At 49.9% G+C, this 25068-nt stretch overlaps 1 protein-coding gene across 1 annotated transcript in view; it reads left to right on the top strand.

Annotated features, from left to right (window-relative positions):
* The window catches only part of ADAMTS17 (ADAM metallopeptidase with thrombospondin type 1 motif 17), a 359075-nt gene that overhangs the window by 129226 nt on the left and 204781 nt on the right, over positions 1 to 25068 (top strand). The window contains exon 9 of the mRNA XM_073882500.1: positions 13004 to 13109. Coding sequence (XP_073738601.1) covers positions 13004 to 13109 — 106 coding nt within the window. The remainder of the gene's footprint in view (positions 1 to 13003; positions 13110 to 25068) is intronic.

Below are 25068 nucleotides of genomic sequence, written 5' to 3'. Positions count from 1 at the left end.
CAGTGGACGAGGGTACCCTCCAGTCTGGATTTTTGAGGATTAGAGGGGCGATTGACAGGGGAGGAGACCCCTGAGGAGGTGCCATGCTTAAAGTGATGGCTAAGGTCTGGGCTTGGGCCCCAAGAGACGGGAATAAGTCTCAGAGTCTGTGAGCAGCAGGAAATGACAGTACTTGGTGACTTCTGAGGTGGGGTGGGGGACAGAGAGAAGGAGAGGGTCACTGGGTCTGCGAGTTTTTAACTTGGCAGTCGGGCGTTGGAGGGCGTCGAGGAGGCTCAGTTTTGCATAGCAAGTCCTTTCTGGTGTGGGCTGAGTCTGGGGTAAGTGTGGGACAGCCAGGCTGGCCAGCCTCGGTAGAATGCCACAGCAGGGCTTGAATGAGAGCCTGGTCCTGGGGAGGGAGCGGGAGGGACCTTCGTCAGCGCAGACCTGGCGCGGAAGTGTATGGAATTGCTTAAAAGATGAGAAATGCGTGCGTATTCTCTGCCTTTGACCTTGTAGACACTGACATTCACACTATTTCTGCAGCCCGGGATAATCCCGGGACTCAGAGTACCTGCCGTGTGGTCTGAACATTTGTGTCCCACCCCACCCGCACGCAAAGCCATATGTTGGAGTCCTCATCCTCAAGGTGACGGTGTTAGGAGGTGATGAGGTCATGAGGGTAGAGCCTTCATGCTTGGGATTAGTGCCCTTGTAACAAACCCCACAGAGCTCCCTCGCCCCTCTGCCACGTGAGGCTAAACAGGAGGATGACCTGGTGGAGGACTCTCACCCGCCCCCACTGGCACCCTCCCTTCCCACTTGCAGGCTCCAGAACTGTGAAAAATAAATGTCTCTTGTTGATAAGCCACCCAGTCTGTGGTATCTTGTAGCAGCCCCAGTGGACTAAGACAAGTAGTCTCTCGGCTATGAGTCGCATCCATACGCATAAAGCAGCAAAATGACTTCAACCCAAAGGCAGAGCCTGGGAATTTATCCCGTCCACTTCGTGCCATGCCAGAAGCTGGGCCTCTTCCTTGTCTGCCATCTCCACCACAGATCGGCTTGTTTCCTCTCGCTGTGCTTGCTACCCTCCGGACTTCCTGGCGCTGCTCTGGTCAACATTCCTTTTTTAAGAGGCTGGCTTTTGTCTTGTTTTTGACTCAAATGGCATGACGTCATTTTTTGCCTTCTGTCCACCGAGGCAGAGCCCCACCCGGGCCTCCAGAGGCCATCAGAAGGGAGGGCTTGTCATGGTAGGTTGAATAGCTGTGAACATCAAGTCAACATCCAAATGACAACCGACTCCCCCGTTAGGTTACTTCTTTTGCTGAGGGGCTGTAATGTCCTGTCAGTCGGGGGATTTACAGACCTGTGCTTGGGAGCTGGTGCGTTGAGCTGCCCTGGGGCTTGGCCTGACTTCCTCCCTGGTCCCCATGCACAGCCCGAGAGCCAGGCCCACCCTAGAGGATTCCAAGCATGGAGTCTAAGTGTGTCTGGTGCTGCTCTTGACCCTTGTCCTGGGGTTTCACTTAGATTTCATGTTGCCTCCCCAAGAGGGTGACTTTGCTGGGCTAAGCATTTAGCAAGAAATGTTTCTTAACTTTTCTTTTCTTTCTCTCTCTTTTTTTTTTTTTATTTCTAACTTGGCAAATATTTCTATGCATGACCTCATATTTTATTTTTCTTGTGGAAATACAGCTATTAGTATGAAGCTGCTTATCAAGGCTGTCTCAGACAAGTTTCAAGAATATACCATTGCAAGAGTCCTTGCAAGACAGTGAAGGTGAATTATAGAAGCAGTTCATATGATCTGAGAAATGCAGGTAATCCAGGGGACATCTGGTGACGCCGATAAAAACAGACCTTGACTAGTTAATACCACGGTGACTAATGAACTAGTTATTAGCACTATGACTTCATCAACCTGTGACCCTTGAATGCTCTTCATGCAAACTCCTTTTTTCCCCCCGGCTTTATTAAGGTATCATGGACAAATAAAATTGTAATATACTTAAGTGTACGGCATGGTAATTTTTTATACATATCTATTATAAAGGAATTCCACTAAAGTTAATTAACACATCCATCACCTTGCATATTTACTGACTTTCTCCTTTTTTTTTTTTTTTTTTTTGTGAGACCGTTTAGGTACCACTCTGTAAGCAACTTCCAACTAAACAATGCAGTGTTTTCAACGGTAGTCACTATGTTATACATCAGATCCTGAAATAAGATTAACTCCTGTCATCTGAATTGGCCCATAGTCTTGGTCATTCCCACATTGTTCAATCAGGCCCATACCTTCCTATTTCACATCTCTTTATATTTTTAAAAATTTAAGTGGAGTCTCATTTATACATAGAGTATATCTAAATGCACTGCTCAGCAAATCTTTACAGACAGAGCACCCTGCCTGGCCACAACCCAGATCCAGAAATAAGACCATACCAGCCTCTGAAAGGCTCACGCGTGCCCCTTCGGTGTCTGTTCCCTGCAGGATCACCAGACCCGACTTTTTCAACCACTCAGTGAATTATTCCAACAGGAACCCCTTTGCCACCGCCACCCACGGCAGGCACTGGAGTTCGTCGGCCAAGCCCGTGCCCCTCCCTGGGCCCCGTCTCAGTCCCGGCCCCTCTCCTCCTGCACGTAACCACTGTCTGGACGTCTGCATCCACAGTTCCCGTGTGTCTCCTGGCTGGTGCGCTTGTGACTTTGAATGAGTAAGGTGAAAAGAACAGCGGCGTTTGTGTTTCTCGGCTTGCTGAACTTGGCCCTGGGCACCCGGCATGCCTGTTGCTGCTGGTTCCGCTTTTATTGAGATTCACTGAGCCACTCTTTCTAGAGCCACAGGGCTCCCTGAGCCTCGCTTGGTGGAAATCTGGGGGCCTGCTGGGTGCCTAGCTCCCACCCAGACCCAGAAGGTCTGTTCCCTAGCTCCCCACCCCCTGAGCTGTCTCCCCGTCCCCTTTCCCTGGGCCTTCTTTGCACTTCCCTGGGGATTTGAAGAGAAGTTTTGAGCCTCCCGCTCTTCAGACCTAGCGCTGTGTAACCTTTACAAGCCTCGCCCGAAACTGGCTCTTCCCTCCAAGGCTGCCCCTGTGAGCTTTTTGAGAGCATTTCGTAGGAGTGGGGAACTTTTGAGATGCCGATGCTGTGAAAAACGTGTGTCTGCACTGGGCACAGCATTGTCTTCCCACTTCCCTCCCGAGTTTCCCCAAACGGGGATCCCAGCTCTGACTCGCGGGGGCACCCCACTGCCAAATGACTGCGATGTCACCTCTGTGTCTCCAAGTGCCCCTGGTGGAGGTGTTTCGTGATTTGAAATACAGAACCAGAGACACTTCTCTGACCCCCAGCATTCCACCCTGGGACTTCTCTACGAAGCGTTTTCGCTATTTCAGCCAGATGGCCCGTGGAACTTTCCGGACCTGTTCCCTGTTGTGAAACTATGTTCTAAACAGTGAGCCTGGCCCCACAGCGTGTGGGGTAGCTCTGGTGTCGTCTAGCACATGAGGACAATGAGCTCCCGTGGCCGCTGTCTTTGTCCGTTACTCGTGTGAGCAAGGAGGACACAGGGCACTTCCATCTGTATCTAGGTGACACTCTGGGTGTAGTAAGTAGTCCGTTCAGGCTGCCGTAACAAAATACCCCATACTGGGTGGCTTAACCAGCAGACATTTATTTTCTCAGTTTTTCAACTGGAAGTCCAAGGTCAAGATGCTCTGGGGGTGGATTTCGGGTGAAGCCACGCTTCCGGACTTGTACATGGCCATCGTCTTGCTGGGTCCTCACATGAGTGCTTTGTGCCTCCCTGGGGAGAGAGGTCTCTGGTGTCTCTTCCTCCTCTTACAAGGACACCAGTCATATTGGGTACGATCCCCATCCTTATGGCCTCACTTGAACTGAATTACATCTTGCAGGAACCCCTCTCTGAATACAGTCACACCGGGGCAAGTAGGGCATCAGCATGTGAATTTGGGGGGGGACACAATGCAGTCCTCCACGCTGGGCACAGTGAAAATGTGTGTGGTCCGTCTTACCAGCCACCCATCATTTTGTGTTCTCCCTGCCTCTGGCTGTCGGCACGATTTAGCAGTCTTCCCACGTGGCCCTGCCTGCAGGCTCTCGAACAAGTTCAAACAGAATGGTTGAGAGAGGCTGCGACTCAGGCACATCCTTTGGCCACGAGAAGGGCTGGGAATGTGCTCTTCTTTCCAAGGAGCCCCTGGATTCACTCTCAGACCCCTTTGGAGACATCTGGCCCTAAGGAAGCCTTAGCTGTCTCTTTTCCCACACGGCGGAGATATTTTTAGACAAAACACTTCACCTGTCCTCTATGCCTCACCCCCACCTAAAACCCCAACTTTCCAGAGGGAGAGGGAGAGCATTCTCACCTACCAGTCAAGGGGACACATTAATGGTGAAAAGGGAAAACCGAGGAGTCTTAAAGCTGTGGAAGCGACTGTCAAAGTCCCTTTTCTAATGATTGACCAAAATAAATGCTAAGCAATGCAGCTGATGAGAAAACACGAATGTGTTAAGCTTTCAAAACGTCCGTTGCTATGGGAGTGTGGGCATCAGCCTCCTAGCACTGGCTTACAGGAAGGCTGTCCCGTATCATGTGCCCGGAACCACATCCACATGCTCACCCTCAACGTGTACACACACACACACACACACACACGCAGAAACCCACACGCATGCACGCGCACACACAGGAGAGGGTGCAGTGCTATGGAGCTGCAGACGTTGAGCAGGCTTATTAGGTGGTCAAGCTGCTGGAGTGGCAAATGCTAGAAGGTGGGTCTGTGCCCCTCTCACGCTCAGGGAGCACCCGCAAGTGCTCAGAGGTCTTTTGAAGGGGGAACTCAAAGGCTTCTATCTCGTGCTGCACTCCTGGGTGCTACAGGCAAACACTCCTGCGCACCAGGAGCTAACCGTGCTCCCAGGTGCCCAGAAGAGTTTGCCAAGTGAACAGAAGTGAGAGTGAGGGCATGTCCATGTGAGGGGGTGTTCTGAAATGACAGGTGACCCGCAGTAGGAGACAGCAGGGGATTCGGTGCAAAAGCTCCAGCTTCAGTCTCCACTGTCCGTGCTGCTGAGAGGCTGGATGTGGACTCAGGTCCCTGGGGCAGTTGTGTCTTAGAGATCCTGGTGCCCACCCTGCAGGCCCTGGGCCTGATTTGCAACATCTCTGCTCCCTGCACCACCTGCCTCCCTGTCTTTTTGCCGGGATGTTGTTCTCAGAGCTGTGTCTCCCTCTAGGCCTGTGTGGCTTTTGTTCGACTTGGGATTCCACACTTGGCATGGTGCCATCACGTACAGGCAGTCAGGAAACACTTGATGAAGTATTTGTCAAAGTAAGAGATCTTCAAGAATGTCTGGACAGACCCCCACCCCACCCCCCCCACCGATATCCTGAGGTGAACCTGCTGAGGGCCCTTTCTGGTGGGTGTCTAGGCCTGTTCCAGAAGCCCCGAGCCTCTGTGGGCTCCTCCGAGGAGAAGCATCTTGCTTATTTGAGGAACGTTAAGTCTACTCCGTGGAGTTCCCCTCCCACATGATGCTCCCCCCCCCCCCCCCCGGGACACGAGTACCATCTTGCCTAGAGGGTGGGAAATCTGCAGGACATCTCTGTGCGCTTGGCTCATGTCTGTCGTGGTCTGTTGAATATCAAGTTACTTCTCTTCCCTCCCCTGTGCCAGCATGTTTGGGTTTTCAAAGAATGCAGTAAAGTGTTGGGATGAACTTTTTTGCTTTGAACTTGTAAATTCCAGGGAGAGTTGACTCCTACACTTACACTTACTTAACTCATCAGAATGTTGCAGGAGCCGTGGCTCCAGCCCTGGGACCCTCCAGTCCTTTCTGGGGACTTGGCTGTGTGATTCCCTCACCGAGGACAGTGGCATCTCTTCCCCGAACCCTGGGTCCTGGAGGCATTGGGGAAACCTAGAGGGAGGGTAGGTGGTTTCTCAGCACGCGTGGTTTTCCTTGACTCTGACCACAGTCAAGAACCCCCTATCTCAAAGCAGCAGGTCGTGTGACATTTGGACTGGCTGAGCAAGTTTGCCTGCTGGGCAGATTGGCAGAAAGCTATGGTGCAGGGGGAAGGCTGGGAAGCTTCCTTGGGATGTGTCAGCACATTCGTTGCCTGTCTTGGTGACGCCCCACCTCCCTGCCTCACTCCCAGCCCCCACACAGATATTCTCGTGTTCCAGGGAAGGTGTCTGCATCCACGAACACACTGGTATGGGCATTTCCCCCCTCCCTTGTGCCTTTGATGTTCTAAGAAGGCTTTGCCTCCCCCAAGGTCAGAAAGACTTACTCCTATGTTTTCTTCTAAGTGTTTTGTAGTTTCAGATCTTGTATCTAGTTTTACGATCCATTTGGAGTTAATTTTTGTGTACCATATAAAGAAGGGGGTCTGACATCAATCTTTTTCATGTGGCTCTCCAGTTGTCCCAGCACCGTTTGTTGAAAAGACTCTTCTTCTCCCCACACTGGATGGTCTTGGCACCCTGGCTGAAAATCAATTGACTATAAATATGCAGGTTTATTTCTGGACTCCCAGTTCTATCTAAATGTCTGTCTTTATGCAAGTCCTACATTGCTTTGGCTACTCTAACTTTGTATTAAGTCACAAAATTGGGAATGTTGAACTCTAAAGTGATCAGACTTGGAAGCTGTTACCTTTGCTTTGTCCACTTACTACTTCCTTTAGCCTCGAAGAAGTTGCTGAGTTTTTCAGGTCATCCGTGTTCTGCTCGGTCAATAGGTGTTAGACTGGCAGTTTTGAATTGCAGCGGCAGCTTCTATGATACTCCTGTTTAAGGAGAGAGCCAGTGCCCCTCTTTGAGCCATGGCCCCCACCCTCTGTTCATGGTGCAGGAATAAAGACCTCAGCTAACTCCTCTTCCTTCATCATAACTGACCCCAAGGGATCCAGAAAAGGAGAAGCAGGGAAACTGGTGGTCAAATTGCCAAGACAAGGGTAGGTCTGGGAGGGCTTATCCAGCTGTGCTCCTTGGAGACAGGGCCACTCAGCTGGGGCAGAGAGCCACAGGGCCAGATCTGGAAGGCCGTGCTCTTCAGTCCCAAGCCAGGGAACCATGCCACTCAGGCCACCTCTCCTTCCAGCCTTCCAGAGCCTTACCATTAATGTTCTATCCCAATTTGTGAGAAGCTGTTCCTGTCCTTCAGCACATGTGAGGTTCTGTCCAGTCTGTGCAGGACCAGGAGGCGGTCCGTAACTTCTAGGGAAGGTGATGGCTCTGTGGACCGCTCACCTTGGAGAGAACACCAAAGCAAAATTGCAGAGGAGTATAGATCTGAGTTAATCAAATAATTTATTTTTTTTAAAGATTTATTTATTTATTATTTTAGAGAAAGAGTTGGGGGGAGGGGGAGAGGGAGAGATAGAAACTCAAGCTGACTTCCCACTGAGCACAGAGCCCGACACAGGGCTCGATGCCACAGCCCTGAGATCATGACCCAAGCCGAAACCAAGAGCCAGACGCTCAACTGACTGAGTCACCCAGGTGTCCTCAAATAATTTAGGTAATAAAGAGTTAGGAAATGTATGTAACAGTTAAATGTAGAATTTCCTTACTGCAACTGATAAGGACTCCATTGTGTCTGATAATAGGACATATTTTTTAGAATATGATCCATTGTCATTCAAGGATTCTGCATTTGTGAATTTGCCTACTCACTAAAATTTATTTGTAACTACAAAATCAGTATTTATAGTGCTTATGTAGTCATTTGCAGACGTGTGCAGAGAAGCAAAATATTTGAGTTACCGAAGAGGCATGTTCGCAGATGAGGTTGAACAAGGTGACCCTTTGCCCTCTCATTTCAACTCTCATACTGTAAAAAATGTCCTTTTTATGGTCACTTGGTGCCATATTTTTTACATTTTTGTGCTTTTTGTTGGTGATTTTGCTTTTTGCAATGGCTTCTGAGAATAGTGCTTATGTGCTATCTTGTGTTCTAAAGCACAGAAAGGCTACAATGTGTCTTATAGAGAAAAATACAAGATAAGCTTCATTTAGGCATGAGTTATAGGAGTTTTGGCCATGAATTCGAAGTTAATGGATCAACAATACAATATATATTAAATAAGATGTCTTTGAACAGGAACACACGTAAAACAAGGTTATATATTGGCCGGTTGACAAAGATATTGTGACCAGAGGCTCACAGGAACCTAACTCTCTATGTCCCCTAGGAACAGTGGTGCTGTATTTGAGAATTTCGGGTTCACAGCAACTTTTTGGAATCTAACTCCCAGAGATAATGAGAATCGACTGTAGTTCTTTATCATTTGTTGCATCCTAGACTCTAAGACATTTGCTCCTAATTGCTGTTCACAAATTCATATCTTACCTCCAACCACTTGGGGAAGTTTACAAGAGCATGAAGACATGTCCGTAAGGCTGAATGTGCAGCTCTGTCTCAACCACTGTGATTGCCAAGTGAAGAGATGTCAGTTCCTTATAACTGGCAGCATGGTATCCCAGTGATAACCGTGATGGTTAGTACTATGAGCAGTTGGTAGGAGAAACTCGACCATTTCTTTCAGAGGCAGAGTCCAAGAAGGTATGAGTAATGGCCAACAAGGCCAACAGCTGCAAACTGTTTACATGTGACAATTTGCTGGATAAATCAGAGTTTATACAGTTGTGTGTTGTTTACTCCTTAATCTAGAAAGGATATGGTCAACTCTCAGTTTAAGAATTATGTGCTTAGGGCGCCTGGGTGGCTCAGTCGTTAAGTGTCTGCCTTCGGCTCAGGTCACGATCTGAGGGTCCTGGGGTCAAGCCCCGCATCGGGCTCCCTGCTCCACGGGGGGCCTGCTTCTCCCTCTCCCACTCCCCCTGCTTGTGTCCCCTCTCTCACTGTGTCTCTTTCTGTCCAATGGATAAAATCTTAAAAAAAAAAAAAAAAGAATTATGTGCTTACACCATGCAGTTTTCTACTGAAAAAGAAAATAATTAAACCTCCTCACCCAATTTCCTCTCCAAAATTGCAGTCCTACCAAGGAAAAGAAAAGAAAGGAGAAGGGAGAATGTCCACACTGAGTTGACATGGCTGGGAAGATGGGTTAGGAGACTCTGGCTTTTCTGAATGAATCTGATAGACTTCTCCAGGCATCAGAAAAAAATCTTTACAGCTCTTCATTTCTACCGTCAGCATTTTGGATTTTTTTTTTTAAGATTTATTTATTTATTAGAGAGAGAGGGCTTGAGCAGGAGGGGCAGAGGGAGAGGGAGAGAGAGTCTCAAGCAGACTCCATGCTGAGCTCAGAGTCTGACACGGGACTTGATCTCAAAACCCCAAGATCATGACCTGAGCCGAAACCAAGAGTCAGACGCTCAACCAACTGCATGATCCTGGAGGTAACCACTAATAGTATCGCACATACTCCTTGAGTCTTTTTTTATCTTTAGTTTAAAAAACATTTGGACTTAAACACCTGAAACCTTTATTTTACCTGACCCACATCTCTGCATAAGCACACGTTAAGATTTATGAAAATCTTCGAAACCCCCAAAGATTACTCACTGTTGTCAGTCACCAAAGCTTTGGTGAGGGAGGCTCGAGGTTTGCCTGGAGAAACACTGGTGTTGGAGAAAGAGTCCTGTACTTGTATCTGGGTCTGGGCTTGGTCAGCCATACAACTGGTTACTGGGCCTCCATTTCCCTGTCTGTAAAATGGGGCCGGTAACCATACCCACCGAATAAAGGATTATCATGCATTCTGAGTCGTGCTTGCCCCTAGAGAGGACCCTAATAAATGCCAGTTGCCTTCCTGCTTCCCTTTTTGTTCCAAGGAGCTCTGCAAACATGTGGAATTGATGTTTTTAACATTTCAAAACTAAGTCCTATGTTGTTTTTTTTTTTCTTTTTGGCAAAGAATTGTAAGTCATGGAAGGGTAAAGGCATGGAAAACACCATTCTAGGGTCTTGCTGTCAATGTAGGGAATTCCAGGGCCATCGGAAGATCCCTCTGGTGGTACAGCTTCAGCCTCTCCTCCCCTCCACACTGCTCCTCCGTTCTTTCCAGGGAACAGGGAATAGTGCTGGGGCTTTGTTTCTCGTGGAAGCACATGGCTCAATTGCCATTTATTGCCTGCAGGTCTTACTTTTACCACAACCTGGGATTTTCTCCAGACTTTGATTTGTGAGTTCTAAGCATTTCCACACCGTGGGTCCTGAAGGCTCAAGGCTCCTGCCCTGTGTCTCAGGGGCCATCTTCTCTCACGTGCTTTGCCTTGCTCGCTTTTCTGACCAGGCTGTGCATGATTGGAATACATCCTTCAAAGCACTAGACCTTAATCCACCTTCGTGTGAGAACATTTCTCATAAATAAACTGATCCTTTGTGTTCTCGTTAAAAAAAAAAAATCATCTGTGCCTTGGAAAAATTAAAATGCAATTATTGGAAGGCTCTTTGCTTAGCTGTTTCCCTAATGTTGCGTGTTACCTAATTACAGTGGAAACTCAGGCCTGCCGGCTCGGGGTACTGAGTGCAGCGGAGGCTAGGGAACGTGTTCGTGTGGCATCAAAGTCTGCTGGTTCAGCAACCGCTCTTGGGACCACAAGCTCAGCACAGCTGGCTTCAGATGCCTCCTTTCCCCATTCACCAGATGGCTCCTCCCAGGGCATGCACATCTGATTGTTCCGATTGATTCATTGACCCAGGAGGCCGAGGCCCCGGGCCAGGAGAGCACTGCTGGGTGTGCATTCGAGGGTGTGCATGTGCTGTTGTACGCACACACCATCGGTGCTGTGTAGAAGCATTCCACCTACTCACTGCTGGACTTGGCGCAGCAACCCACAAAGCATTTTTAAACAAAACCAGAATGATGACCTTGAAGGCACCGAGAAGCCGGATCATGTCCTTTCTGGTTGTCATTTTTCTCCTTCCCATAGTCTGCATTGCTGGATTATGATGTCCACGTGAAAAAAAAAAAAAAAAACCACATCTTGAGGCCAACTAACATTCATTTTGTTTTTTTCCTTTTCTCTCTCTCTCTTTTTGTTTTTTTCTTAATTCTTCAACCTTGGCCAAGCACTTTGCATGTTTCCAAATAAAAATAGACCTGCGCTGTGGTGCCGGCTCGCTGTGCTGGATGTGAGCTGAGCCCCGGAGCAGCATCTCCCTGCAGAGCAGAGCGGAGGGCGAGGGAGCTCTGCCTCTCGGGGCTCCTGGGGGACCATCAGGAGGAAGGAGGAAGTGCCCTGTGTGCAGCTGAGGTCGCCCTCCGTTTGAATTTGATGTCCACAAAGAGGTTAGGTGTCGCTTTTGGGGCACAGGGAAGGAGGATCATTTTTAATTAATTCCCCCTGTCCATTCTTCTCCGCCTTCTGCCCGCTCTTTCCCTCCCCAGTTCCTGTGCCTGCAAGGCCGGTGTCCACTCCTGAGACCCCTGGTGTGCGTTAGCGCAAGGGGCCCTCCGAACGGGGGCAGTGTGCACCTTAGGGGGGCACGGCGTGGAAAACAGGTGCCTCTCACGCAGGTGGCCACAGTCCCTCCCAGGGCACAGCGCTGGTGGGGAGAGTCTGGCTGGGAGAGCCTCTGCCCGCCTGGTCACCAGGTACCGCTGAGCAGCACCTGCCTGGCCATGGGGCCACTGGAGCCATAGGCGCCCCACAGCCCTTGTGAACTCACAGCAAGGGGAGCTTTGAGCTGCCTCTGGTGTGTGCCCCAGCAGCCGCCCTGGGTCACCACCCCCTCATGCGTCTCATGCTGTATGAAGGGGTCAGAGGCTGTGGTCAGTGGGAGTGCAGATGCTTCTGGCCCTCGCACAGGTTCCATCCCAAGCCCTGGGAATGGGAAGGGGTCCGTGCCACTCCCCCGCCCCCGTCGTTGCGCTAAGCCCCGGGGGCACCTGAGTAGTGAGGGATGCCTGTCCCGGGTGCAGAGATAGCAGGAGCTAACAGGAGATGTGGAGAGCTGCCGTGGGGAGTGGCAGCTAATACATGGCCAGTGCATTCCTCAGGTGTGGCCTGGCCAAGGCCCTCCTGTTGTTCACACACGCCTTTCTGCAGGGATAACCTTTCTCCCCTAGAAGACTCCCCTCCATTCTCCAGAGGCTGGCAGCCTCCTGTCCCTTGCTCAAACTCTTCCCCTGCATCTGCCTCCCACCCGGGTGCCTGGGTTCGGTTCTTGTCTCAGCGGCCAAGGGACCCCAGTCAGGTGTGTGTGGAGATGAGTGAGTTGGTCTGTGGGGCTCATCCTCACTGATGACTTCCAGGCCCTCCCTCTTCCGGTGTTCTCTCTCTCTCTCTCTTCCCCTCCGGGTCCCGGTCTTATTCTCTCCCAACGGTTCCTGAAACATTTTTCTGAATACCATGCACAGCCTTCCCTGGCCTGCTTTCTGGGAGCCTAGCTGCTGCCCTGCTCCCTGCTCCCACCCTGAGGGCATTGGCCCTAGCAGGGCTAGCACTGACAGGAGGGAAAGAAGGTGCCTGGGGTGCAGAACTTAAGGAGGCACCCCCTCCCTCTCTGGGCGTGCAAGTGCAGGGTCAGCTCTGGAGAGGGGGACCCTCCTTCAGCTTTTCATGCTGGGTGCCTTGCCTTGCTGGCCTCACCTTGTCCCAGCCCTGCATGTTGGAGTTGGAGAGCATCCCACCGCCATGCGCCAATCCAACTTACCTTGCCCCTCTGAGCCTTGGTTTCCCTCTGTTACCGCCACCCTGGGTAATTAGGATTAAATTAGATAACGCGTGTAAATGCAGCACATTGCCTGACACCTATTAAATGCTTGGGAGATCTGTGTGGTGGTTGTTATTATCACTAATGATTTATTGGTGAATCCAAAAGCAGTAGACACCAACCCATCCCCCACAGGAGCTCTGGAATGATGGGCTCCAGCCCCTTGGCCACATCATCATTCCAGTCGGCCCCTCCTCTCTCCATCATGCGTGATGTTGACCATATGGACTTGCCCGGCAAGGTCAGGGCCTCCCACATTCTGAAGAGGATGTGTTTTGTGTCTCTGCTGCAGGAATTGCTTACTTAGGAGGTGTGTGCAGTGCTAAGAGGAAATGCGTGCTTGCCGAAGACAATGGTCTCAATTTGGCCTTTACCATCGCTCATGAGCTGGGCCACAAGTAAGTATCAGACTCTATTGTTCTGCCTCTTCCAATTCCTTTCTGAATATATACACACACACACACACACACACACACACACACACACATATATATTTTTCTCTCTTGAATTCCAAAAGTTCTGAAACAGTGGTGCTCTTGGCCTTTACTTCTTCTGTAACACAGACTTAGGCCAGCAAGCCTGGGTCCCAGCCCTTCAGGGAACCCAGAGAGATTACTGACCAGATGGTCTCTGAGACTTGAAGTGTTAATTTCGTGTTCATGTCTATTCTTAGTGCACACACTATAGAGGGAAGAGGTTTGTCTCAGAGTGTCTTTGGTTGCATTTCCTTTCCTGGACCAGCATGATCTTTGATTCACTCTATCATTCAAAGAATGGGATTTATCTTCATGCTGTTGACTTTCTTTTTCCTTGAGAGCTGGTTTCAAACAAGGCCCAACTGTCCGAAGGCAGAATGTCGGTGTCTTAGTTTTAAAGAATTATCAGCTGCTGCTTTTGTACATCCCCGGAGTTGGGGAGAGCCATGGAACCTCAGAGCCCAAAGATGTTGTGGAAAAGATCTGAGGCAGCCTCCCGGTTTTTCAGAGGAGGAAACAGAAGGTCAGAGGGGTTGAGTGGCTGGCCTAAGATTGAGATCACCTGTAGAAAGTCTCAGGTGCCACCCAGCCAGCCAGCCAACTCTGAAACTGTGGCCTGAGGGTTTACTATTTCTCCGGCAGTAGGTGTCTGTTTTGGATTTCTCTGAAGGAAAAATTGTGGTATGACTGCACGAGGACTTAAAAAATAAATACATAAGTCAAGGAGGTCAGAGCATGCAGAACAATAGGAAAATTTATATTGGGTTGGATAGAACAAAATTAAATGGAAATCTAGTTCTTGGTGAAAAAATTTAAAGCATTTCCTAATGACCTATGGAGTAAGATGCCTGGGACCCAAAATGTGAGCTCAGCCTTCTGCAAAAGTAAAATCAGTCTATAAGGAGAAGGACAAAAGCAGTTTCCTCTAGGGCTAGCCACATCTGTGGCTTTATATATATATTTTTTGCCTTGTTTTGTTTATCTGGTCCCATTCTCATTTTTTTCACTTCCATAGATGGGTTTGGTAGTTAGCTTTTCTGTGCCTATTGAGTATCATGATGTGAGTACAGCGAGTGATAATAATCCCGTGTGTATTTCCTGGGATTAAGGCAGAAATAGCATGTCATCGGCTAAAAGCAGCTAAATGAGCACTTGTCTCTAAGTACACAGTTCTTTTATCTCGACAGTATTTTTAAATATTGGCGACAGCCCTTTGCCCACACTTTTTTTTTTTTTGGCCTATACTACTAGGAAATAATTAAAAAAATTAATTACAATCAAATAGGTATTCATATTTCTGATTTGTTAAAAACAACAACAACAACGCCAAAAGCTGTAGCTGAGAGAAAAGCGTAAATCAGTATGGCTGTGGCAAACACCCTCTCTTCTCGTCTTTGGGCCAAATGTCCCACCTGGCCTATCCTAGTTACTCAGAATCAAGGACCTCTCATGGTCTTGAGAATGCAGTTGTCAAAACATTTTCCAACACGTGGGTTGTCGTGGACTTTTGAATGCATCTATTTATATGAACTACAAGATTCCACGCAGCCTTCGGTGCCAGGGCCCACGCTGGAGTGCTTTTTGCACCCGCGTGTGAGCACACACGTGCCCGCTTTCTCCTTGGACGTGAGGAACACAGAGGGCCATTTTCTCCCTGCTGACCTGTGTGACTGTGCGGGGACCACGGGTGTCTGAGCGCAGGAGGTCTGCCAAGATGAATGGCGAGATTCAGTCTGACTCCAGTAGCCCTTAGCTACAGTCTGCTTCAATTTCTTGGAGGGCCCTTTAGAGCTTGCTATTGCACTCTAATTACCTACAAAAACAAACACCTAATTGTTCATCAAAGCCAATAAATTCTGCGAGCATTTGGCCTTGCCCCTAGTTGGGTGATTATAGTTTTCCCAGGGAAGTCTGTTGTCTCTGATTATTTGCGAGCAATGGGAAGCAGGCCCCCCAGGGACGAAGCCACAGTCTCAGCATCTGCAGACCCTTCTGGTGAGCCGGGCTTAGCCGCAGACAAGGCTGTGTGGAGGCTTAACAAGAGGGATCAGCCTGTACTCTGAGTGAAGCCAGCGGCCAGGCTGCTTCACAGATCTGAAGCCTGGAGGTGGTGCATATTTTGGAATAGAGAGGAGTCATTTAACATGTCATTCCTTAAGTACATGTGCACTAAGAGAGAATGGGATGGTATTCTCAGTGGACCTGAGCCCCTGGTCTGTGCTCTTCAAGAAAATTTCTCAGTGAACGCTTTAGAAAATGAAAAAGAGCACCCTTCTATGTACCCTTAGAACGTCCCCAGAAGGGCTCACCCACTGGTCCCTAACCATTTAATACTGATGAAGTGAAACTTCTCTTCTGAAGTTGGGGTGTGTGTGCCTTTGCCCCTGGGCAGATGTACGCGTGGCCCTTCTGTTGCTTACCCAGTATATCTCATATAAGGATCAGTGCGAGCAGTTACCCGGACTCTGAATGTTAGGAGAAAAATTCACTTTCCACGAGAGGTACACGTTGCATTTATCAGAAAATGAGAGTCGTATACGTTAACCTGATTTTCTGCCAGCTTTGGCTGTCAGAAAACACAAAGTGAGTGTCAGGCTCATTTTCAGCAATTAACTCATCTGGATCCTGGAATTCTGTTTTTCCTCCTCCTTTCTGTGTCTCTCTTTGTATGAATGATCGTATTTTACATATTGTAATTCAAAAATAATTTCTTTGGTACTGTAAACTGTCTCCAATCCAATCTGCAATCGTGTGGGTCCCAATTATGAATTAAATGAAAAGTTCTTGCCATGGTACCATCAATAATTCTGCTTAGGACAGGAATTAGTAATGTACTAATGATGTTTAAGTTAAATCAGATCTCATTTACTGAACACCTGCTGTGTTAGATGCTGTGCAATCATTATGCTATTGATCAGTTCTATGGGGTAAGTATTATTTAGCTTTTTTTTATGGATTAGGAAACTAGTATTACTTTTTAAAAATTTCTAGTCTCTACTTGAAATGATTTGGGATCACTTCTATGATAATATACCCATACATCAGGACTATTAAAGAGAGGACCCACATTCTAAAAGAGGGGCAATAAGGAGAAAACTTATTATATATCCAAAAAACCAAGGTACCTTCAGATTGCTGCCAACCAAGGCAGAAAGGACAATCAATGGTGTCCTAGCTGCAGAAGAAAGCCAGTGTGTCAGCAAGAGGGACTTCCCTAGGAAACTCAAGTACCCCAGCTGCAACCAACAGCTTTCTGATTACCTGGGAAAGAAGAGGTGTGGAAAAGACTGCAGCCCTGGCTTTGGACAGGTCTGAAGGATTTGCAGTTCCTGGTGGGGGTCAAGGAGAAGAACCTGGGAGGAACTATTGGCTCCACACAAGCCATTTTGCCAGTGACTTTGAGGTTTTTTTTCTTTTTTCTTTTTTAAGATTTATTTGAGAAAGAGGGGGGAGGAGGGGCAGAGGGAGTTGGCGGCGGGGGGGACGTCTTCAGCAGGCTCCTTGCTGAGCACAGAGCCTGACGCGGGGCTCGATCTCACTACCCGCAGATCATGACTCAAGCCGAAACCAAGAGTCAGACACTTCATTGACTGAGCCACTCAGGCGTCCCAACTTTGAGGTTTTCTGATGAGCCCTCATGACCTTAGTTGCCTACTTGCTGGTGAAAGACTGCCTGGTAGGCATCTGCATGTTACCTTTTGGTAGTGTGCCTTTGGGAAGGCAGCTGTCTCCCCATCTTGCCACTTGAGAAACCCAACTGAAAATGAGGGACTACTTCATCCTGCAGTGACCAGGAGAGAGGAAGAGCTTTTGAGAGCAAGAACATGGCAGTGATGAACCACTCTTCTTCCAGAGAGCTCTAGCTGATGGCTGTTAGTGGTTATAACCGAATTGATGAAGTTGGGGGGCCATTCCTTGAGAGACACAGCCCAGCTGGGCCAGCGCTGCCCAGGTGTTTTCCCTCAGGAAACCAGGACAGGGTGCCTTGTGGTAGACCTCAGTGTCCAAGATGTTTATCAATATTTGGTTTTAAAGAGAAAGAGGGATAGCGAGAAGCAAGCATTTGTTTCTCTTGGGCAAGCGCATGCTTTTGAGGCTCAACCCTGATTGGTCATGGGAAGGAGTCTCCCCCGACGAGGGTTAGAAGCCCAGGTCCACGCCGATGGCCCATGAGAAAAGCAAAACCAAAATCAAATGATACCGTCACGGATCAAGGAGGGAGTTGGTGGTGACTTTAGTATAATATTAAAATAACCGGTATAATAATTCTACTGGAGTTTTAGAATATATTGTTTGCTGGGATTTGGAAGTTTTAGTGTAAAAGGGAGAAAGGAAGTGGTTCTAGGACAGCTGGTGGGAATTCCTTTTGTTTGCGGTGGGGAGGGGGAGGGGGTGGGGGGTGGGGGGAGGCGTGATTAGGCCCAGAGGAGGCAGTTGACAGTGAGAGGCCAGGAGGGCACAGAGCTGAGTCTCAACTGGACATTCGGGGCCTGGGGAGACCCAGAACACCATGCATGCAGTTTGCTTCGTAATCAGGTTAAGACCGAGAGCCCTTAGGGAACGTCTAAACACAGGCCCTTCTAGATTGGGGTGCTGAGAGAGGGGAGCGAAACCGCATAGTGCACACTCGGCCACCCACATACAAGGAAAAAATAAAAGACCTATCTTTATAGGTAGAAACAAAGAGCTTTCTCTTGCAGAAAATAAATCTCCGCTTCTGTTGGATTTAGGAGGCTCTGCTAGATAAGCCTGAGCCAGATCAATTCCCGCCCTGAGTCATTCCAAACTACGCGACCTCTCTAACCCAAGTAAATCTACAAAAAGCCCTCCAGACAGACTGCAAAACCATGCCCCCTGTTTGGGCTCTTTCTTCCTGTTCTTGGGCTGGGTGCTGTCCCCACCTGCTCTTCCTGGGATCTTTTTTTCTGACTCCCGTATTCCCTTTCTCAGGTCTTCCCGTTTTGGAATTTACCTCTCCTCGGGTTGTGGCCTCTGAAAACTGTTCTCTTCGGGGAAGCTTGGGAGCGTGGTGCAGGGGACATGGAGGCTTTGCTGCACAAGGGGAGCCCCTGAAGTGTTTATAAGTGCCAGTGGCCCGAGCTTCACCCTAGAGCAATTAGGACATGCCCTCTGGAGCGGAGGGAGCGCTAAGGAAGGCCCTCCAGGAGATTCCCAGTGCATCCGGGGTGGAGAACCATGGCTCCCAGGACTCAGAGGCTTCGTCGTCGCTTTCTGGTGTCATCTACCTTCTTGTTTCTGTCTCTGCACCTTTCTCCCGTCCCCCTGGGCCACTGTCAGGTGAGCCACAGCAGTGCTGGATACGGTCCTGCTCCCCGCCTCTCGCTTGCCCCTTGGTCACCTTGAATTCCACGCCCTTTGCCGCTTCCCTGACATCCCACCAACCACGGGCACTCACGGCGTGGCAGGTGGGAAATAGTCCAGGCTTCCTGCCTGTGGCCATGGAGGCAGTGTTAGTCCTGTTGCCTCTCATCCGACACCTGCTGGGAGACCTCCATGAGGGCTCAGAACAAAGTGTCAGGTGCCTGGCCGTGAGAGGAATGTGAGGGGCAGAGGTGGAGGGGCACGCGGGGAGGCTTGCGCCCCATCGAGGGCTGAGGTGCTGAGTACCTGAGGACTCAGAAGCGCAAGGTTGAGGTTTAGGGATCCAAGTGTCCTGATAAGGAGCTGTGTTTGGTGATACAGCAGTCACATGTGCACCCACAGACATGCAAATAGTTATAAATGGGCTCGGTCGCAACAATGTGTGGGGCACACTTGGGTTCTCAGACCTGCACACACACCCCCATGGCCCCCTGGAGCTGTGCCCCATATTTTGGAAGCATTGTCCTGGCTGGCAGAACCGGAAGGAATGTTGAAGCATGAACAGAGCAGGGACTTCGTTCCCCTGCTCAGCCCTATGAGGACCAGGGCAGGTGGGATGCCACCGCGTGCCCTGAAGTAGCAGGTGGGATCCTCGGCCCCAGGCAGCTCCCACATGAAGCTTGGTATCCTCCCATAAAGACATTCCTTAAAAGCTAGATCCAGGCACTCTGGATGTTTCCAGCCAGAACGTGACAGCGTGCAGATGAGCTCAGGGCAGTGGATGTTGGAAGGATGTCTCATTGGCACATGCCTGGGGACATGCTCGCCTGGTGTGCAGCATGGAATGTCGTCGGGATCCCGTGCCTGAGAATTGTGGCTTGTGGGCAGAGAGTGGACAAGTGTCTAGGGAGGGCTGGGGAGCAGAGGGAAAAGGGAGGAGAGAACTGTTCTGGGGGAAATGTTCTTATAACTAAAGTCGACACAATTCAATCTGAAAAGAATTGTCTCGATCCCAGAACAGGAAGTAAGGAAAGCCATTATCCAGATGTGTGAAGAGGGGAAATGTTTGTCTGTGATCTGTATTAAGAATGAGCTGCCCGGTGCAGCGTGGGGGAGAGGCAGAGTGAATGCAGGCCAGATGTGATCAGGCAGGTCGCCCATCAGCGGACGGCCCCCAGCAGCCACTGCTGTCGCCCGGACCTTTTGCTGGGGGAGCTCAGTCTGGGTGGCACAGCATAGACCTTAGATGGGCCAACCTTATATAAAGAAGGTACAGCAGAGAGAGGATTTCTGGAAATGTCATAACTGTTTAGAAATCCCAGGGGGACGGGTAAGTATGCTTTTGTTCTAGTTGTGATTAGGGTAGCCGTGTTTACATGGTGGGGGGGGGCGGTTAGCCTTTCTCACAGAACAGAAAGTGTGGGGTGGGGTATGTTCCCCAGAGGAGGTCTGCAGGAAGCCCAGGTACCTCTGATCTGGTTCTAGAACAGGCAAGTCCTGCACTGGGTTTTCAGACGGGTTCCTCCCTGGTTCTCTGGGTCTTCTCCTCTGTTCTCACTCAGCTCCCACAGCCTCCCGCAGCCTCCCTCCTCCAGACCAAAGGGTAATTGGTGGTGCTCGCAGCGTTCGGGGCTCTCAGGTTTCACGCAGAGGAGCTTGGAGAGATTCCTGAGGACGATTTCCTCAGCGTTTGGCCCCTGGATCAAAGTCAGTGTGTGAGCATCCGCAGGGTGCGGCTGTCTTATCCAAATTCCAGAGTTGTACAAAACATTCAGCCCTCGTTTCCTTTCATTTTATTATTATTTTTTAAATTTGCTGCTGGAAACTGCAGGGTCTTGCACATTCATTTACAAGCCACCCTGCTTCTCACAACTTCACTGAGTAGAATGACCTGTGACGTCAGAGGCAGCGGTACTGGAGGATTTGCAAGGCCGGCCTGCACCCTGCACAGCTTCTGTGAGCCCACGCTGCGTGGCCCTGAGCATGGCTTTCATAAAAGCAGAATTTCCTTCTGGCCCCTTCCAGACATGTGATTTTTTGAATGGGAGGTGCGGTGTCGGGAGTAGCAAGGAATGTTGTAACTGGTGGCTGTGTTTACAGGGCTTTTCTGCCCTAAGCTCGGATTTCTCACGGCCCTGCCTTAACAAGCATTACACGGAAAGTTACCAGGATTTCCTTCACAGTCTTACCCTTGATGCAGACTCAAATGTGGGGATAGAACTCTTGTTCCAGTTGCTTGGAAAGCCCAGAGCCACTGTCCTTAAGAGGACCTTGACCACAGCCTTCCCAAGTCTGCCCAGGCCAGGCCTGGGAGGGGAACACAAACCAAGGGAAAAGCATTAAAAGCGCGTCAGCAAGCAGACAGATGTGGTCCCACCTGCATTTGGAGCAGCCAGGCCACGCAGCTATTGGCTGGGCGTTATCGCTCTGATGGAAACTCCAGCTGGCTCTGGGGCGTCCCCGGCCCCCAGAGCGTCAGTACCGTAACAGGGAAGGCTACAGAAGCTGTTGTGTCTGTCTCTACCCCCAGGAATTCTTTGCATTTAATTATCGGGTGGATTTCCTTACCTAAAAGGCCGTTGTCTGAGATGGTGTTTGAGGAGGTGGGAGGACCTCAGAGTTTGGCTGAAGAACCAAATTCCGAAATCCCCTCAGAACTTCCTTACATTACAGACTATTCCAGGAATGAGACGAGATCCAGATTGCCAGCTTGGCAGCTTCAGCGAAGAGGCTTCTCCCCTGGTTCTCAGAGCAGGAAGGGACATCCGCAGCCCACTTAGCCTCATTTTGCAGATGGCCAGTTCTCTCCCGTCCCGTGGCTCTAAGTGGCCAGTGGGAGACTTCGAGCAGGGCCTCTAGCCGTGGCGTGGTGTCCTTTACACAAGAGAACAACCTGTGCTGAGGCCCAGCCCTCCCCGTGTGGGTCTCCTGGTAACTGGATTTACTTGCCTTTACCCGGAAAGACACCTTCTGCTTGCATGGCGAGGGTTTTGTAAGGACCGTGGGAGGTGGCAAGGGTATACGATGCAAATTTCTTTACAGACGGAGTGTTCTGGTATGGACTGAATACTTGTGACCCCTCCAAATTCATATGGTGAAATCCAACCCCCCTTCAGAAGGTATCAGCAGGTGCTTAGGCCATGAGGGTCCCCATGAATGAGATTAGTGCTCTTGTAAGAAGGGGCCAGAGAGCTGGCTAGCTCTGTTTCTGCCATATGAGGGTACAAAGAGGACACAGCCATTTGCAGCCTAGGAAAGGCCCCTCACCAGAACCCAACCATGCTGGCACTCTAATCTTAGCCTTCTAGCCTCTAGAACTGTGAGAAGCAAATTTCTGTTACGGATAAACCACCCAGCTCATGGTATTTTGTTATAGCAGCCCAAGCTCGCGCAGAGATGCCCCCATTCTCCCAAGGTGTTCGGTGTCATGCCTGAAATCCTCGTTTATCTACTGCCCACTGGTGATGGGAAATTCCAAACTAAAGACCTGAGGGCAGCTGCACATTCTCGAAGACCCTGGGAACTTTACCACCAGCACTGTCAACAGCACGTTCTGGGAAAGAGCCTTCCTCTTCCTTATCCATTTGCAGGCACAGAGGATGTGGAAGTGGTGGTTTTGCCAGATGGCGGTGTCAGGATCGGCCGGAGGGGTGTAGGGGAGCCCTGAAATCATGCACCTTATTGCTGAAGTCTGAGCAGAGCGCAGTAGTTGCTGGGGGCCCATGTGAGGATCTGGGACTCGCCTCTGTTGGAAAAAACATACATAAGTAGATGGATATAGAAGGAGGGATGTTACAGTTTTCTTAGCAAGTCCCTGGAAGCATTACAAAGACATGGTCTTGTTCATCATAGCCACACTTCTGTGGTGTTGAGAGGGGGCAGGTGTTAATTAAGCCCGGTGATTGGCTGACGCTCACTTAGGATTATTATCAGGAGAGAGAATGGAAAGGAACTGAGCCAGGAACAATCTCAGGGTTGTCAGGGCCACTGAGACGCCGAGGTTGTGGGGCAGGTTGGGTGCACGGCCACGGGGAGATGCTGGACCCTGGGACACCGAGTTGTGTTACTTGGACAGGGGGGCACGCACTCACGCCTGCACCGTGGCCATGGCTCCCCCCAGTTTACAACAGGGTAGACCATGAAAGCAAAGGAGGGGCAAGAAACAGTCATGGCCTTTGCAAGCCAAACTTGGTAACGGTGTCCCCACGACGAGGACGTGGCAGGTCCAGTAGGACGCCTACCCTGGGGCAGCTTTACACACACTGAGGACCAGATGACAGGAGCCCTGCCCATTTCCGAGAGGCATGTGCAGGTTGGTTTCCGGTCAGAGGAGCCTTCCCGGCAGGAGCACACGTGTTCGTTGGGTAAGCGACACCTAACGAACATACAGTTGGCTGTGTCGGTGGCTCTGTGGTCGGGGGAGACCTGGATTCCTTAAGCGCCTGTTCATCTTTGTGGCTCGTGTTTTGTGATCACGGAGGGGAGGCAGATACTGTGTTCCAACAGCAGGGGGGAAAAGGAAGCCAGCTTGCTGTTGGCTGTCTGGTCCACGTAGAGGTTGGCTTCATCCGCAGACCAAGCTCCCAGAAACCCCACTTCTTTCCTACCCCCCAACCCAACCCGAACTGCCCTTACTGACTTGACAGTTGTCACCTAAAACTCCCCTATCCCGTGCCCAGTCCAAAATCTGGCAGAGAAGCCTGAGACAGCCCCACTGCACCAGGAACTCCTGGAGAGGCATCTAGAACTCTGTCTAGGTAGTGCCTTCCTCTTGAGAGTGTGGTCTGAGCACCAACAGCATCGCGCTACCTAGGAGCCAGTTAGAAATGGTGGGATCAAGTGCTACCTGGGTATTCCCGTGCACGAGACAGTTGAGCAGACCAGTTAAAGCACATCAGAGTGGTAGCCCCTTCTGTTGACCCCATCTCAGTGGTGCTGCTCCTAGCTGGCTGGTGCACTGCACCCGTCTGCTGGTCTGGAAGGGAAAATCTGTTTGTTTCATTTGTAAGTTTTTTCCATGGGGCAGTTTTCCGAATAGCTTTCTTGCCCTGGTTTTGGAATTTCTCCTGTAATCCTTCCTTTTCACCCATGCTTTCTTTACCACCTGGGGTACCACCAAGGGCTCTTCCGCTGGCTTCCAGAGCTGGATTCCAGGTTCCCGCTCAACTTCCTCTGTAGGTTGGATATCAGCTTTCTTTGAAGACGTGGTTGGAACAGCCACCACCCATCCTGTCTGTTGAAAGGGACCCCACTCCAGAATAAACATTTAACTTGAGGCATCAATCTGGTAAATTTCTGGCCAACCTCCAGAATGTCAAACTCTCAGGTGGTGGCAGACCTCTTGGAAAACACACTGGCCCACCAGAATTTGCCCGTGGAATGGGGGTTTAGCGTGTAGAAGAAGATGAAGGAAGAGGCAGGACTGAAATACTGTGCAGAAATGTCAGACTCTCCCTAAAAGCCCCAAAGCCGTGGTCTTTAATATACTCCAAGTGCAGACAAAGGTCCTTGGCCTGAGGCTTAGAATTGCTGGCATTCCTGTCTGGCCCCCTCCCATTCAGATTTTCTTTGGCTTTTGAAGGCAGAAGCAGATGCATGAGTTGACTGTGCTGGTCCTAAGGGTAGCTTCTTGGCATCCCTGCCACCCCAGTGAGGCCATGGATGAAGAGCCCATCCCGAGGCTGCCCTGTTGGTGCACTTTCAGAGTTGGCAAGTGAGCTGCTTTTGGATCTGATATTAAAGGCATCATTTTCTCTTTCCACATTTTCCATAATATTACCTAAGGTCTAGAAGACCAGTAAGTACTATATTGAATGCTGGAATCTGAAGGTTTAGAGTAAGCCCTAAAGCCCAGGACCCTGGTCACTTCTTGCTGCAATACGCAGCAAATCATACGTCCTGAGAAGCTGGTCTCCTGGGGCTTGAGCCTTGTGACTGCCTGGCGTTGCTGATCAGTACGTACTGTTTCCTGGTCCTTGCTGTGCGTACAGCCACTCCTACAGGTGATTATAAAATCCATTTCCTCATGAAAATAACTCACTAGGACGGTTGGTTACCAAAGTAGAAAGAAAATTAAGAGCCCCCCCCCACACACAGAAGCAATCATAATTCCAAACTTAGGGATTTGCAAAGCGTTGTAAAGACACCCGTTTTGAAGACCAAGGGCACATTGTGTTTTGAAGAGCCAGACCCTGTGGCACGCCACCTTTTATAACTTAATTGCCTTTATTGCTGGACATCCTCATCATGAGCCAACTACCTAGTGTGTCCCACCCAGTTTTCATATACCTTGTTCTGTGAGGAGCCGAGGACCCACATAATGGAGGAGGTGATAAGAGATCAACCAGCTGCCTCACGTGGTTCGGGCTCCCTTGGCCCAGATTGGTAGAACTTGTTTGCAAATGAGAGTGCCAGCCCCCTTTGATCATTGTGGAGAAGCAAGGTATGCTAAAGGCTGAAACAGGCAAATGTCCTCTTGCAAAGGGGAAATGAGACAAATGATATACAGTTTAGACTTACGATGTTAATATTGTTTGCAGGAAAATTCCCGAAGGGCTCG

Source organism: Callorhinus ursinus, unplaced genomic scaffold, assembly GCF_003265705.2.
Source record: "Callorhinus ursinus isolate GAN/ISIS: 27379988/994484 unplaced genomic scaffold, GSC_fseal_2.0 scaffold47, whole genome shotgun sequence".
Taxonomy (NCBI): Eukaryota; Metazoa; Chordata; class Mammalia; order Carnivora; family Otariidae; genus Callorhinus; species Callorhinus ursinus.
The sequence above is the reverse complement of the archived record's forward strand: the minus strand, read 5'-3'. Positions and strand labels throughout refer to the sequence as shown.